The 17,002-nt window shown below is 40.5% G+C and overlaps 1 protein-coding gene across 2 annotated transcripts in view; it reads left to right on the forward strand.

The window, feature by feature from the left end:
- zgc:77375 (uncharacterized protein LOC402927 homolog) overlaps positions 1-17,002 on the forward strand; it is a 59,987-nt gene that overhangs the window by 9,645 nt on the left and 33,340 nt on the right. Inside the window, exons 2-5 of one of the 2 annotated variants that reach the window (XM_060910359.1) lie at positions 2,084-2,287; positions 4,744-4,856; positions 12,219-12,312; positions 13,035-13,184. In XM_060910359.1, coding sequence (XP_060766342.1) covers positions 2,084-2,287; positions 4,744-4,856; positions 12,219-12,312; positions 13,035-13,184 — 561 coding nt within the window. The remainder of the gene's footprint in view (positions 1-2,083; positions 2,288-4,743; positions 4,857-12,218; positions 12,313-13,034; positions 13,185-17,002) is intronic. The other variant, XM_060910360.1, reaches the window with a different exon arrangement.

Raw genomic sequence — 17,002 nt, forward strand, 5'->3', positions numbered from 1 at the left:
AACTGACCTTCAGTCATAACCTGCCTACAAGCTACACTATGTGGCCAAAAGTATATGGACACCTGATTACCACACTTGTATGTGGTTCTTCCCCAAACTGTTGCCACAAAGTTGGAAGTGCACAGTTGTACAGGATTTTTTTTTTTTTTTTTTTTTTGGTATTTTGTAACATTTACACTTTCTCTTCACTGGAACCAAGAGGCCCAAACATGTTCCAGCATGACAATGCACCTGGGCACAAAGTGTTCTCTTTGAAGACAAGGTTGGTGTGGAAGAATTCAAATGGCCTGTACAGAACCCTGACCTCAATTCTACTGAACATCTGTGGGATGAATTGGAATGCCAACTGCACCCCAGACCTTCTCGCCCAACATCAATACCTAACCTATGTAATGCTCTTGTGGCTGAATGGGCACAAATCCCCAAAGCCATGCTCCACAGTGTAGCGGAATGCCTTCTCAGAAGAGTGGAGGTTATTATAACAGCAAAGAGGAACTAAACATGGAATGGGATGTTCTACAAGAACATATGGGTGTGATAGTCAGGTGTAAACCCCCCCCCCCCCCCCACCACCACCACCACCACCACCCATTTTTATATATACTTGTGGCCATATAGTGTACGAGAGTAAGTTGGAAAGTTCTAAGACAAATGAAAAAAAAAAATCTTTATTTATGAAAATAACAAAGCTATTTCTCTACATATCCTCCATTTAAGTCTAAATACTTTTACAAGCGATGTTTCCATCGGAGAATTCCTTCTTTGTATTCCTTTTGAAATTAAAACATCTGTCTTAGAACTTTTTGACTTACCTTCATATAAGTCTTATGTTTAAGTAGATATGGTGCTAAAATTTAGGCCTGTGTGAATTTTATGAATTATGAAATTTTGGCTGTTTTTTCATACAAATAACAATTGTGGATTTAATTTTTTTCTGTTGACTTTATGCCACTTGTAAGCTACACTTAATAGTAATGCACAGATACTGTATCTGTTTAAGAACACTGAACATATGAATCACATGTGGTTTAAAGATCAGATCAAGCAACATAAGTGTGTGAATGAATAATGAAACATATGCAGAATCTATCATCTAATCATGATAACCTAAAAAAATCCACATTGGCTCAAATAATTGCAATTATGTAATAAAACTATGTAACTTCAGTATCCATTTCCAAGACATAAGCTCATGAATATAGGATACTGTATACTGCTATGCCTAATTCACACAAGGTGACTAGTTAATGTTGTAACACGCTACCTACAAAATTAAAAAGAAGCTTCCTACACTGCTACAGATCTATTACATACTCCTAAAGTAGACTGGTACTAAGGATGTATTTTTAAACTTTAGTGTCCTGTTGTGTTTTGCTTTTTCATTCCTTCCATGCATCATCACTGAAAGCATAAACATTAGGCAGTTCATGCGATGAAGTACCCCACACACATGCATTTGTTAACTCAACACACACTAGCTGTGTCACACAGGATACATCCGCTGACATATTGGCCCTTTTCTCCAGGAAATAAGCAAATTGGTCCCTAGGGAAAAGCTCAGATGCTACAGTAATCAACATCTGCTCTTTTAAATATGCTATCAGATTGGTAGGGAAAGCTGTAACAATTAAGTCCATGCTCGCACAAATTATTTTAAAAAGGACAGCACAGTTCTTAAATAATGATACCCAGTTATATCTAACATGTAAGCTTTGCATAGACGAAGGATTTTATTGGAAAGGGTTTACACTGTCAGTCTAACAGCAGGATTAAGTATTAGAACTAAAAATAGTTTTATTGATTTTGACGCTGCAACTGTAATTAATGATAACTAATACATGGAAAATAAACCTGAGTAGTATTTTAAATAGGCTAAATTTTGTTATTCATGAGAAGAATTTTAAAGGGATAAATTATAAGTTTAGTTGTAACTATAGCAATTATTTTATTTTGAGGATTTGAATATTTCTTTGGGCTTTTGTAAGTGTATAATCTCATGAATTGAGTCTAGCTAGAAGTGTGCTTTAATATGCCATGTTGGAAACTCTGCACTCTTTATAACATTCTTCATCCGTTTAAACAGTCCGAGCCAGGCTTTGGTTTGCTGTTCGACATCGATGGGGTTTTGGTGCGGGGAAAGATGCCCATCCCAGCAGCCAAGAAGGCTTTTCAAAAGCTGGTGGACTCTAACGGTCAGTTCATCGTTCCTGTGGTTTTTGTCACAAATGCTGGGAACTGTCTGCGGCAAACGAAAGCTGATCAGCTGTCTCACGTACTGGGAGTTCCTGTGAGTAAAACACTGAAACACACTACAAAGCACAGACAACACAATGTCATTTTAGCACTGATATACTGGCCAGATCATTTCCCACCCATTTTCATCTCAATTTGGTCACCTGCCAATTCCCATCAGCTACCTCTCCCTTATCGTGTGAAAGCTACCAACCAGGGAGGGCGAAGTGAAACATGACACATCCAGGAGAAAATGCCATCTGTCTGCTTCCTTACACACACATGACCATGATTGACTAGTGTTTGTGATTGACAGTCCGGTGAGAGTAATGCCATCCCTCCCCACTCAGCCCGTTTGCATTCTTGGCTCCTGGCTACAATTTGGTGTGGTATCATCAGGATTTGAACTTGCAATCTCCCAACAACAGGGCAAAAGCTGTTCTATTGTAGAGCCTTACTGTCCTTCACTGTACTTGTATCCAGTTTAGAAGAACTGAAACAGAACTCACCATTGACTCTTGCACAGTGTTCCAGTGGTTTTCTAGCATGGTAAAAAGTTCAGATTAACTTCAGTCAAATGCAGAAGTTTGCATCCAAAATGAAGGTGACAAAGAATTACATTATGTGTCAGCAAGACATTTTAATATATTAGTTTGCAAAATTCCTTAATTATCATGAGTAATGGTATGTAAATAACTAATGGTGAACATTTTTCATTTCCCTTTTTTAATATAATGTATTATATCCCTCATCAAAAAAATTCCCATGCAGGGATTGGCCAAGGATGGCGTACGTGACATAAAATAGTTCCACCATTGATTTAAGCAATGTATCTTGTGATGTCAAAAAAAAAAATGGATATGGTGTGAGTCAGGCATGGTACGTATATACAGTATCATGAACTGACGTCATGATTTCAAGCTATATGGCCGACTCAAGTCTCATCTCATTATCTCTAGCCGCTTTATCCTGTTCTACAGGGTCGCAGGCAAGCTGGAGCCTATCCCAGCTGACTACAGGCGAAAGGCGGGGTACACCCTGGACAAGTCGCCAGGTCATCACAGGGCTGACACATAGACACAGACAACCATTCACACTCACATTCACACCTACGGTCAATTTAGAGTCACCAGTTAACCTAACCTGCATGTCTTTGGACTGTGGGGGAAACCGGAGCACCCGGAGGAAACCCACAGGGAGAACATGCAAACTCCGCACAGAAAGGCCCTCGCCGGCCACAGGGCTCGAACCCGGACCTTCTTGCTGTGAGACGACAGTGCTAACCACTACACGTCAGTAATACAATTGAAACATTAACATTTCAGCCAGGGGGAATCTTAACTGAGCACATTAAAATAACCACACAAGTCAATAGTTTTAACAGTTTTCTGATTTTGTGAGTCAGTAATTGTTTTTATGTACTGTTTGGTCTTTTTTTTTTTTTTTTTTCAAATACCAAAAATAACGGTTTAGTAACCCATTCGAGTCACAGCTGTGGCTCTGCAAGCATTTCTGTGTGTAGATCTACAGATCATGATCAAACTTGGCAAGGCAGGTGATAGCATGGCAAATAAATAGTTTTAAAAAGCGATAGCATTGCACATGCGCAGTTCAAAGGTTGCTACAACAAACAATAAACATGGTTGCCTCCAGTGAGTTTATGCCGAGATTCAATCTCCTAGATGAAAGTTAAAAGTTAACGCTTTTTTGTTTGAATTTTTTGATGAGGGATATAAATCAAATATACCATGCACTGAAAGCCACCGGGAATTATGGATTTTCTTCGGTGACCGACATAGTACTATTTTCTTCGGGGCCTCACAAAATAGTACTATACCAGTAACCTCAGATGCATAATTTCAACCAGAGCCTCTTGGTGCATAGTATATTTGATTAATATGAATATGCTTTTCTTTAAGGTTACCTTAATTGCATCATGTAACACGGTTAATGAGGCGGCACGGTGGTGTAGTGGTTAGCGCTGTCGCCTCACAGCAAGAAGGTCCTGGGTTCGAGCCCCGGGGCCGGCGAGGGCCTTTCTGTGCGGAGTTTGCATGTTCTCCCCGTGTCCGCGTGGGTTTCCTCCGGGTGCTCCGGTTTCCCCCACAGTCCAAAGACATGCAGGTTAGGTTAACTGGTGACTCTAAATTGACCGTAGGTGTGAGTGTGAATGGTTGTCTGTGTCTATGTGTCAGCCCTGTGATGACCTGGCGACTTGTCCAGGGTGTACCCCGCCTTTCGCCCGTAGTCAGCTGGGATAGGCTCCAGCTTGCCTGCGACCCTGTAGAAGGATAAAGTGGCTAGAGATAATGTGATGTGTGAACACGGTTAATGAATTATGGGAAATCATTTACTTCTTTTTTGTTTCTTTTAAAACAATTTCTGTTCATTTTGCCTTCGGTTTTATTTGTAAATAAATTGTAAAATTGAGGTAGATTGATTTTGTTTCATATTTGGAACACTACTCATGTATGTATTAATGCTGTCATAAACATTATTATGCTCCCACAGATATCTCAAGATCAAGTCATGATGTCTCATAGTCCTCTGAGAATGTTCAGGAAATATCACGACAAGTGTGTACTGGTATCAGGCCAAGGCCCAGTGCTGGACATTGCCAAACAGTATCTTTTCATTCTGTTCTATGTATATTGTGCACAGGTATTACCCTGTTTATAACCATCACACCGTGGTGCACCTGGATATTTTATATTTTCAGTGAAAATCAACCTCATGATCAAAAATGGGCAGTAAATCCATCTTGTCATGGCTCTCTGATTTAGTGCAGACAATGACTACGTTTACATGCACATCCAAATCGAGCTGCTGTCGGTAATCGAGCTGAAGGTCCCAGCAGGGTGCCAGAGAAATCCAATCCTACATGCACACAGTGACTACGTTTACATGCACATCCAAATCGAGCTGCTATCGGTAATCGAGCTGAAGGTCCCAGCAGGGTGCCAGAGAAATCCAATCCTACATGCACACAACTGAAATCGGGCTATTGTGTGAGGTGCATTGTGCACCCGAGCCACAGGTGGCGCAACACGCCCCATCGTGTTGGTACACTTCCGGTTGTCGTCATGAAGAAGAGCTATTCAAGAGTGTAAACAAAGTTATCAGTTCCGTCTTCTCCATTGCGCGTTTTTCTCCCGTCCATGAATTTTAATATATTCAACTCCTTAAGCTGAATGAGCATGAACTCTGTCTCCTCATTGCTCCAGAAGTGCACGTTTCTGCTTGCCTGTGGCAGTGGGGGCGTGGTCAAGCGCCGGTCTGTGACAGGAGGGTGGAGCCAGGGAAGGTGAGTGGCAGAATAACTACACCTGACGGTAATTAACCTGTGTTTGTGTGTCTTCCCAGTAACTGCGCGCTATTTAGGAGGCAGAGGGAGAGCAGAGGGGACAGCTCATCCCGGGACTAGAACACAGCGCGTGTGTGTGCGCGTGTTTTTCTCTCAAGAATAAAAGTAGGCTGTTAAACTGAAAAGTCTGACAATAAAAAGCCTATTAGTACCAGAAGCTTTGTCCTGCCGTCCTCTGTGCTCCACCCACACTTCAGAGAGCTGTACATCGCCATTTTCTCTTCTTCGTTTGTTCCTCCTGACCTCTTCTGCTGCTCGCTACTATTGTTATGCCGACCGAGGCTGTTGTGTTTCCCGCTTGTGGTCTCATCACTCGTCACTTCCGGAAGTAGCTCGACAACTAGCTCGATAGGGTTTACATGCACAAAGTAGCTCGGCAGAAATCGCATAAACTAGGTCGTGTAGCTCGATTCCGAGAAATCAAGTTCGGTTCAATTTCAGCCGAATTAAGGTGTATACATGGCATTTTGAACTTCGATTTCAGTCGAGCAACGGCAGAAATTCGATTCTCTCTATGTGCATGTAAACGTAGTGAATGACTGACTGACTGTGTTGATGGTGAAACTGAAACACACTTCCCAGTCTACTACTTTGGAATTTGTGGCGAAGCCAACAGAAATACCAGCTGCTCCCCTGCCATGATGTTCTCATACAGGGAGAAATTATTCTCATGATTGACAATTATTCTATCCACATTAACTGGATATGAGCAGTCATGCACTCTGATTGGCTACTCTACTACCAGACTATCAGCTCATATACCATAAGTAGAGAAAAACAAATGGCGGAGTGTTTTGCTGAACCAGTCGAGGACGAAATAACTCTACTCAAAAACAAAACCTCCAAAAAAAAAAGCAACAAAATAAGGAATGAAAGTATTAGATGGTAAGAACGTATCTTTTATTTTTCAATAATTATTATAGCATTTTTCAATAATTGCTACTGTCATTTCGCCAGTTTGTTTACATTCTTCATCTTTTAAGCATTAAAATTACACATGTATGCAATTTGTCACTTGTCTGCTAAGCGGAAATTATTTTGTCTGACGTTTTGTATAAAGTTTTTATTTATCGAATTTGCAAAAAATAAAAATGCTCTTTTTCTCAAAATCCAGTGAATGTGGCTAGAATAAAACAATTATTCCACTCAATATCGTCATATGTGGCTTATAGCCAACTCCGCTATCAGCTCCTGTATGACTTGATTTCATGGAATAATTGTTAAAGCGGTTACTACACTTTCCAAAATTAACAAGTCAACTCCTAAGTTATTTAAATGAGTGTGCAACAGTTTATATGATCCTTAAAATATCTTTCTAATCTCCTGATGCATTTCCACAAATGGTCCAAAATGAGCTTGGAATATTCATGAGAGCACAGCAATTTGCAGGACAAAGCACATGTCTTGTTGTGTGCTGAAAATAATCACTTGTTAAGAGGATGTTGTTTTTTTTTAGCATCACCTGATCCTTTAACGACAGTACAGAATCAGGCCCTGTCCACATGGCAACGGATTCAGGTGAATCTGATAAAATTGTTTATCGTTTCGGCCTGGCATCCACACGACACCGGCGTTTTGGGTTCCCCAAAACGAAATCTTTTGAGAACGGGTTCCAGAGTGGAAAGATCTGGCAACGGCACCGTTGCGAAGTCGTCTGGATGAGTAGAACGGATTTGTTTACGATGATGTCACAACCACACGTGCTTCACGCCGGGTAGAAGTGTAACGAACTTGATGCGAGTTGTCAACAAATCCTATAACTTGAAACGCGCTTACAAAATATTTTCACTGTGAATATTTATTGTGTAATGGTGCAAAGTGAGAGAGAGAGAGAGACTAGCCCTTAGGGCAGAGTCAATCCCGCCAGCAAAAATAGGGGGGAAAAAAAAAAGGAGCGATCTCACCTCTTCAGATGTTGGTTTAAGTCCTACAATACATTCCTCAAAAAGGGCGTAGAAGAACAAATTAATCCATCAACGTGTAGCATTCAATTTATTCCGGACCATTAAAGACGCCGCCTTCCGCGTAGAATCATACGTCATCCTCGCCGACATATTGGATGGGGCAAAGCGGAGAATAAAGATGCCTCATTCATGTGCTGCGTTTAACTGTACCAACAGGTTTGCCATCCAAACGAGATCACATGGGATTACCTTTCACAGGTGAGACTGGAAAATACTTTTCATTGTATTTGGTCATTATAACGTAACTTTACGAACAGATTTTTCTGACTGTGGCTAATATGAAGTCTCACGCATAATAGTTTGTGCGTGCGTCCTTACTTCTATTATTCTGTTGTCTCCGATGGGACCGTCTTACAGCGCACCTAGAGGTGTGGCATGTGTATTGCATCGTTTTCAGCAAGCGTTGTGTTGCCATATGTACCTGATATTTTACTGATCCGTTGCCCATGTGGACGCGAGCTATATAGATATTTTTTTTTTTAATCTCGTTGTCGTGTGGCTGTAGCCTCAGACTGTCTGTCCGTGTGTCCATCTGAGAGTCTTGCTAGCATGATATCGCAAGAATGAGTGGCTGAATGTCTTTAGGATTTTATATGGAATTATCAGTGTAAACCGCAGTTGATCTGATTAGATTTTGGAATTGTTCCAACAGGTTCAAGGTCAAATGCCTGAGAGGTGTTTTTTGGGTTTTTTTTTTTTCTGTAATAATTTCCATCCCGTTTAACATGTATTATTTTAGGGATACAAATTAGTGTCAGATGCACAGGTACTTACGGATGCAGTCGCAGCGGAGAGCGGGTGCGTTGCAAACTGGTAACCAAATCCGAATCGTGAGACTAATAGCAAGGTCAGTGTCGGGCAAGGGATCGGTCAACGTACAAACTGTGTTGGAGATCAGGTGAAAATTTAGGCCGAATCCCATTTCACCCCTTGGACCAACCCCTTGGCCCTTCCCCTCCATTTTGCGCGTTCACGTGAAGGGGTAGGGGTATCCCAATCCCAGTTAACGCGGAGGGGAAGGGGGAGGGCTTCTGTACCCCTCCAAACGGAGATTTTCCTGGAGCAGACGCCGAACGAAGGGATTTGAGTGATTTCCCACAATGCCATGCGGATTTCATAAAGATGGCGGTTCCCGCGGCGAAAGATTGTCATAAATGTATTTTCTCCATTATTTACGTGTTTTAAGTTGTTATCCAGAGGAAACACGCCGCTTGATTTGCTTTCGAGCTGAGAATGAGCAGCGATTTCTGAAATCCAAGCTGCTGCTAAAAAGCTTTGAGAGTGAGTATTGTTTTCGGTTGCTTTACTGCGTACGTTTTGTTCTGTTATTCTCGCTTTTATTGTTTACATGAGTGTTCTGACACCTCATTCTGTCGGATGTGGTGCACGAAGTGCCAAAGATATCCCATTCAGTGGTGTTAGTTAACAAATCACACCCTGCCAGCAGAGATTTCTGGTTCTGGCTCTGACTGTAGCGGCTGGTCGCAGCCAATGACGCATTTGGTCGCGTTTTGCTAACATAAACGCTGACGGAGGTACGCGATGACGTATGCGATCGTTGAAGGGCTATCCCAATACGTAAGGGTTGAATTTCAAGCCCTATCCCTTGTAGCTCAGTTTCAAGGGGAAGGGCCAAGGGGAAGGCGGAGGGGTAGGGGTAGAAATTAGAATTGGGATTGGGCCTTAGAATCGGGGATAAATGGAAAACAGGGTCAGTCATGGAGAGTCAAGAACTAGGAATAAACGAAAAAAAAAAAAAAAAAAAAAAATCGAACTAAAATTTCAAATATGTTTGCTAGTTTGGTTCTCATCACAGCAGCAAGTTGAATCCCTGTCAGTCCGCTTTCCTGTGTCACTACTGGCTAACCACAGTAGAGCAGGCAGTGTGTTAGACATTTCTGGGTTTTTTTGTTTGTTTTTTTTATGCCTTTAAAAAAAAAACTTTGGAAGCCTTCTTAAGCATGGTTTAGGATTTGTGTAATTGTGTAACTTTGCATAGCATTAGGACCTTTTTTATGGCCCCATTCTACCTTTTTGTGAGGATGTGACCTGTAGTCTGTTATGGAATTACAGTAATAATCTCACTGTTGCTTTGTGCCGGTTTTAAAACAGGTTAAAAGAAATTGACTTGTATAATGAAGGATTTGTGATGTTACCTATTGATGAATCATAATTTTATCAGTAATAATGATACTAATTATACAACCCCAATTCCAAAAAAGTTGGGACAAAGTACAAATTGTAAATAAAAATGGAATGCAATAACTTAGAAATCTCAAAAACTGATATTGTATTCACAATAAAACATGGACAACATATCAAATGTCAAAAGTGAGACATTTTGAAATTTCATGCCAAATATTGGCTCATTTGAAATTTCATGACGGCAACACATCTCAAAGTTGGGACAGGGGCAATAAGAGGCTGGAAAAGTTAAAGGTACAAAAAAGGAACAGCTGGAGGACCAAATTGTAACTCATTAGGTCAACTGGCAATAGATCATTAACATGACTGGGTATAAAAAGAGCATCTTGGAGTGGCAGCAGCTCTCAGAAGTAAAGATGGGAAGAGGATCACCAATCCCCCTAATTCTGCGCTGACAAATAATGGAGCAATATCAGAAAGGAGTTCGACAGTGTAAAATTGCAAAGAGTTTGAACATATCATCATCTCCAGTGCATAATATCATCAAAAGATTCAGAGAATCTGGAAGAATCTCTGTGTGTAAGGGTCAAGGCCGGAAAACCATACTGGGTGCCCGTGATCTTCGGGCCCTTAGACGGCACTGCATCACATACAGGCATGCTTCTGTATTGGAAATCACAAAATGGGCTCAGGAATATTTCCAGAGAATATTATCTGTGAACACAATTCACTGTGCCATCCGCCGTTGCCAGCTAAAACTCTATAGTTCAAAGAAGAAGCCGTATCTAAACGTGATCCAGAAGCACAGATGTCTTCTCTGGGCCAAGGCTCATTTAAAATGGACTGTGGCAAAGTGGAAAACTGTTCTGTTGTCAGACGAGTCAAAATTTGAAGTTCTTTATGGAAATCAGGGACGCCGTGTCATTCGGACTAAAGAGGAGAAGGACGACCCAAGTTGTTATCAGCGCTCAGTTCAGAAGCCTGCATCTCTGATGGTATGGGGTTGCATTAGTGTGTGTGGCATGGGCAGCTTACACATCTGGAAAGACACCATCAATGCTGAAAGGTATATCCAGGTTCTAGAGCAACATATGCTCCCATCCAGACGACGTCTCTTTCAGGGAAGACCTTGCATTTTCCAACATGACAATACCAAACCACATACTGCATCAATTACAGCATCATGGCTGCGTAGAAGGAGGGTCCAGGTACTGAACTGGCCAGCCTGCAGTCCAGATCTTTCACCCATAGAAAACATTTGGCGCATTGTAAAACGGAAGATACAACAAAAAAAGACCTAAGACAGTTGAGCAACTAGAATCCTACATTAGACAAGAATGGGTTAACATTCCTATCCCTAAACTTGAGCAACTTGTCTCCTCAGTCCCCAGACGTTTACAGACTGTTGTAAAGAGAAAAGGGGATGTCTCGCAGTGGTAAACATGGCCTTGTCCCAACTTTGAGATGTGGTGTTGTCATGAAATTTAAAATCACCTAATTTTTTCTCTTTAAATGATACATTTTTCTCAGTTTAAACATTTGATATGTCATCTATGTTCTATTCTGAATAAAATATGGAATTTTGAAACTTCCACATTTTATTGCATTCGGTTTTTATGTACAATTTGTACTTTGTCCCAACTTTTTTGGAATCGGGGTTGTAACTTAAGAAACTTCACAGGACCTTTGTGTTATTGAGCTGCTTGCGTAACAAGTACCTACTTCGGGTGGATAGGATAAACATTTGCTATATATAAATAAAGCTCCCTGGACCAGTGCCTTATTGTGCAATGTCAGTAGGTTCCACTCAATAATAAATCAACAAAACTGGATAGTTGCTAGTCATAAACGGTGGTTGTCTTAAACAAAACACAATCCTGACGTTCCCATGTTCTAGGATACAAGCTGTACAGTGCACAGGGCCAGTTCTGTTACTTGTTCAAGTCTGATGGAACACTGTGTAACTTTGACCTGAAAATTTACCAGACCTCAATTCTATAGAAAAGCTGTGGAATTATTTAATATAGCAAAATGGGCACCATGAAGTCAAGCTGAACTTGACAGTATGACGTGCTCTGTAGTGATGTGTTATATGGAAAAGTGACAATAACTCCAAGATGTGTGGGCTTTCTTTAAAAACTAAAAAAAAAAATAATATTCTCAGAAAAGTATTAACCGTGGGAAAGCAAATGTAGTGGACTCCTGAGCTTAAAAGCAACTAGATACTCTGGGGAAATATGCATACTACTTTAAGGTAGTGTGATGTCTTGGCATGTGTCTGTTTTGGGGTGTCATCTACCATTTGAAAATTTCCCCCTTTCCATAATGCTGTATTAAAGTATTGTTGTGAGGGCACTTGAGCGTTGAGCTACAGCCAAGTGCATCCTTATTTGTGTTGTCACAGTACTACAAACCAGCACCCCAAACCTTTACACCACCTAAACATTGTAAGAAATAATTTGTACCAGATTCACACAGTTCAGTATTTTCCTTAATTTAATCTGTGCTCTCAGCTTGGGCTTTACCAAAATGGTCAGTATTGATATGGTAAGAGAATCCTTCCCCCTGCTGGACATGGTGGACCATAACCGACGACCAAAATTGCGGGTGAGTAATTTTGTCTTTATTCTGTGTATTCATCCAAATCAGTTGCTTACAAGAAACTTTAGCTTTAGTTATCATGTAACTGCAATGTTCCATCAGAGTTAGCTTGGAAAAGCCATTATAAATTTGTACGCATCACACACCTTAAAAACAGTGAGGGGAAATAACTATTCAGACATTTATTTATCTATTTATTTATTTATTTTTAAATATACTTCCAGTAAATATAATCCAGTTCAAATTTGCATACATTAGAGGCTCCAACTCTCCCGCCATGGGCGGGAGATCTCCCGCTTTAGGGAACATGTAGAAAATCCTCCCGCTGATAACAACATTAAAAATCTCCCACCCGCCCTTACTATACATGATTTAGTTAAACGTATCAAGTTTTTTTTTTTTTTTTTTTTTATGTTGACAAAAATTAATAGGTGACTTTCCACTTTTCGTGTGTCTGACATTGTATGGGTGGATTCAAGTGTGTACCCCGCGGTATATGCAGATCAAGCACGCATATGAATCGAGCAGAATTTGGTCCGCCACGGGGTCACACTGAGCCACCCAATGTCTGAGCAGTTACCGATAAAGCATACAGATGGCACTATTAATGATGTGCGCGAGAGAATGAGAAAACCCATGACACGCAACCATTTTGTTGTTTTTTTGCGTCTGCATTTATCGCCTGCTTGTCTTAACTTTGTTCTCTTGAATGAGATAATGAAACGAAGTTCCGTTGGTGGAAATGGCGAAAGCCAAACTACGAAGAAAAAATATCAGAAAATCACCAAGATAAAGTTCGGATCGCCCGTCGCGATGGTGGCCAGGGACGAATGGCGGACTATTTTGGACGGCAGCAAAACAACCCTATATCTGACAAGGTTAGATCACCAGACCAGATGTTAGATTCTAACAAACTTGTCTGACTTTTACTAACTTAGAATATTATTAGAAGAACATGATCATCAAAGGGTCTACCATTGGCAATTTATAATAGTCAGTATTGACATTTAATATGCCTAAAGTCAATGTTAAAGTTTGGTCTATAGTCACTGGATTTATCTAGATCTGTTACTATTAAGATTTAATTGACACGAAATTGACACGAAATGTAGTGAATCATATACTAGGGCTGAACGATATATTATCGTATCTATATCTAGATATGAACATTCAAGATATTAATATCGAAAAAGCAACGATCTAGACGATATAGATTTCCCCTCCCCGCGCTCGCCCTGCATGTACAGCTCTGGCAGTCACAACAAACATAATTTTTACAGTTGCCCTTGAATGCACCGCTAAGGCCAGCCAACCACAACCCTTATTTCATGCTTGCTGTGGATCGACAGCTGAAGCCAACCAATGATAAACATATGAGGGTGGGAGGGAGGGAGACGGAGACTGACGTGCGCACACTACAGACACAGCGGGGAAATTAAAAAGAAAGAAAATGAGTGCGGAAGATAATGCGGCCGGTGGCGGTGCAGAATCTGACTTGGTGCCAAAACATAAATCATCCTCCATTATTTGGAGGTATTTTGGATTCAAAAAGACGATGTTAACCAAAGTGTGTTGTGCAGGTCGTGCTTAGCAAAAATTGTGACGAAGCAAGATAGCACAACAAACATGTTTCACCACCTGAAACAACACCATCGCGTGCTGCACGAAGAGTGTATGACAATGAGAGAAACACCGGGGACTTCTCAGTCATCCCAAAATAAGCCAAAGCAAAGTTTGATTGCTAATGCATTCAGTAGCGTTGCACCGTACGAGTCGACGTCCACCAGACATAAAGAAATTACAGACGCTATAACATACCACATTGCAAAAGACATGGTACAGTGGTGCTTGAAAGTTTGTGAACCCTTTAGAATTTTCTATATTTCTGCATAAATATGACCTAAAACATCATCAGATTTTCACACAAGTCCTAAAAGTAGATAAAGAGAACCCAGTTAAACAAATGAGACAAAAATATTATACTTGGTCATTTATTTATTGAGGAAAATGATCCAATATTACATATCTGAGTGGCAAAAGTATGTGAACCTCTAGGATTAGCAGTTAATTTGAAGGTGAAATTAGTCAGGTGTTTTCAATCAATGGGATGACAATCAGGTGTGAGTGGGTACCCTGTTTTATTTAAAGAACAGGGATCTATCAAAGTCTGATCTTCACATCACATGTTTGTGGAAGTGTATCATGGCACGAACAAAGGAGATTTCGGAGGACCTCAGAAAAAGTGTTGTTGATGCATATCAGGCTGGAAAAGGTTACAAAACCATCTCTAAAGAGTTTGGACTCCACCAATCCACAGTCAGACAGATTGTGTACAAATGGAGGAAATTCAAGACCATTGTTACCCTCCCCAGGAGTGGTCGACCAACAAAGATCACTCCAGGAGCAAGGCGTGTAATAGTCGGCGAGGTCACAAAGGACCCCAGGGTAACTTCTAAGCAACTGAAAGCCTCTCTCACATTGGCTAATGTTCATGAGTCCACCATCAGGAGAACACTGAACAACAATGGTGTGCATGGCAGTGCTGCAAGGAGAAAGCCACTGCTCTCCAAAAAGAACGTTGCTGCTCGTCTGCAGTTTGCTAAAGATCACGTGGACAAGCCAGAAGGCTATTGGAAAAATGTTTTGTGGACGGATGAGACCAAAACAGAACTTTTTGGTTTAAATGAGAAGTATTATGTTTGGAGAAAGGAAAACCCTGCATTCCAGCATAAGAACCTTATCCCATCTGTGAAACATGGTGGTGGTGGTGGTGGTGGTAGTATTATGGTTTGGGCCTGTTTTGCTGCATCTGGGCCGGGACGGCTTGCCATCATTGATGGAACAATGAATTCTGAATTATACCAGTGAATTCTAAAGGAAAATGTCAGAACATCTGTCCATGAACTGAATCTCAAGAGAAGGTGGGTCATGCAGCGAGACAATGACCCTAACCGCACAAGTCGTTCTACCAAAGAATGGTTAAAGAAGAATAAAGTTAATGTTTTGGAAAGGCCAAGTCAAAGTCCTGACCTTAATCCAATCGAAATGTTGTGGAAGGACCTGAAGCGAGCAGATCATGTGAGGAAAACCACCAACATCCCAGAGCTGAAGCTGTTTTGTACGGAGGAACGGGCTAAAATTCCTCCAAGCCGGTGTGCAGGACTGATCAACAGTTACTGGAAACGTTTAGTTGCAGTTATTGCTGCACAAGGGGGTCACACCAGATACTGAAAGCAAAGATTCACATACTTTTGCCACTAACAGATATGTAATATTGGATCATTTTCCTCAATAAATAAATGACGACCAAGTATAATATTTTTGTCTCATTTGTTTAACTGGGTTCTCTATCTACTTTTAGGACTTGTGTGAAAATCTGATGTTTAAAGTCATATTTATGCACAAATATAGAAAATTCTAAAGGGTTCACAAACTTTCAAGCACCACTGTACCTGGGTACACAGTCTCGAAAGAGGGCTTTTAAAAAAATGGTTCGGACGCTGGACAAGCATTATAAAATACCATCCCGAACACATTTTAATCAAGTGGCCATTCTGAAACTCTATAATGAGTGTAAAATGAATGTTGAATCTGAGCTCCGTGAAATCGATCGTTTCGCCACAACCACGGACCTGTGGTCATGCCGGACAACCGAACCTTACATCAGTTTAACAGTCCATTTTATTACAACAAACTTCGAACTCTAGACCCGCTGTCTGCAGACGTCCTTCCTCCCCGGGGAGCATACAATAAATAACAAATACGGATGCATTTGTTATTTATTGTTAAAGCAGAGCTGCAGTAAAATGTTTGATTTGTAATTTATTTATTCGTAATTTATGTTAATGTTAATGACTGGCAGTGAGTTCTTAAAAATAAAACTGCACTTTCCACATTTTTTTTGTATTATGATGTGTTTATTTTTCTGAAAAATGCTTGGTTTTCACCAAACCTGTAGTCATATCGTATCGAGATATCTGGCATGAATATCAAGATATGAAATTTTGTCCATATCGTTCAGCCCTGATATATACACACATTTTTATTTATTTATTTCGTGCCTACGGCACTCAAACTTGTCTTCCTCCAAGCTACTTGCAGAGAGGGAGGATCTCCCTCTTTGCAATTTCCCCAAGTTGGAGCCTCTGACATTATATCTTTTGAATTTGTAGTTAAATATGGGCAAAAAAGTATAAAAGAAACTGTTTATAAAACTAAGTTGATTAGGTAAAGGACATACATATGTACTGTAAATATTAAAAGGTATTAAGGTTACATACATGTAAATCTTGCAAAAAAATAAAGGTAGCAATAAAGGTGAACGAGCTTCCTAAAGTTCTCAAGGACAAACAGTATTAAACGGCAGTCAAGCAGAAACTACAGAGCCATAGAAATTACATTAAATATCCCCGTCAATATGGTTAGTTTGATAAGATGCTGGTGGGACATTTCATGGAATCACAACTAATCATGCCTGGACACATGCACCATGCAAGATTTCACGCTCCGACTAATAATGAGGAAGATGAGAGAAGCCGGTAGTCACTCAAAAAGAATTGCAGGATAACTTGAAAGCAGCAGGAACAACAGTTACACAGAGAACTTCTACTACTTCCAGCTTGTCCCACTTGTTTTTGTGGGGTTGTTGCCATGTGGACACACATCATATTAATTGGAGCATAGTTTTACGCCAGAT

The sequence above is a fragment of the Neoarius graeffei genome, chromosome 26, assembly GCF_027579695.1.
Source record: "Neoarius graeffei isolate fNeoGra1 chromosome 26, fNeoGra1.pri, whole genome shotgun sequence".
Taxonomy (NCBI): Eukaryota; Metazoa; Chordata; class Actinopteri; order Siluriformes; family Ariidae; genus Neoarius; species Neoarius graeffei.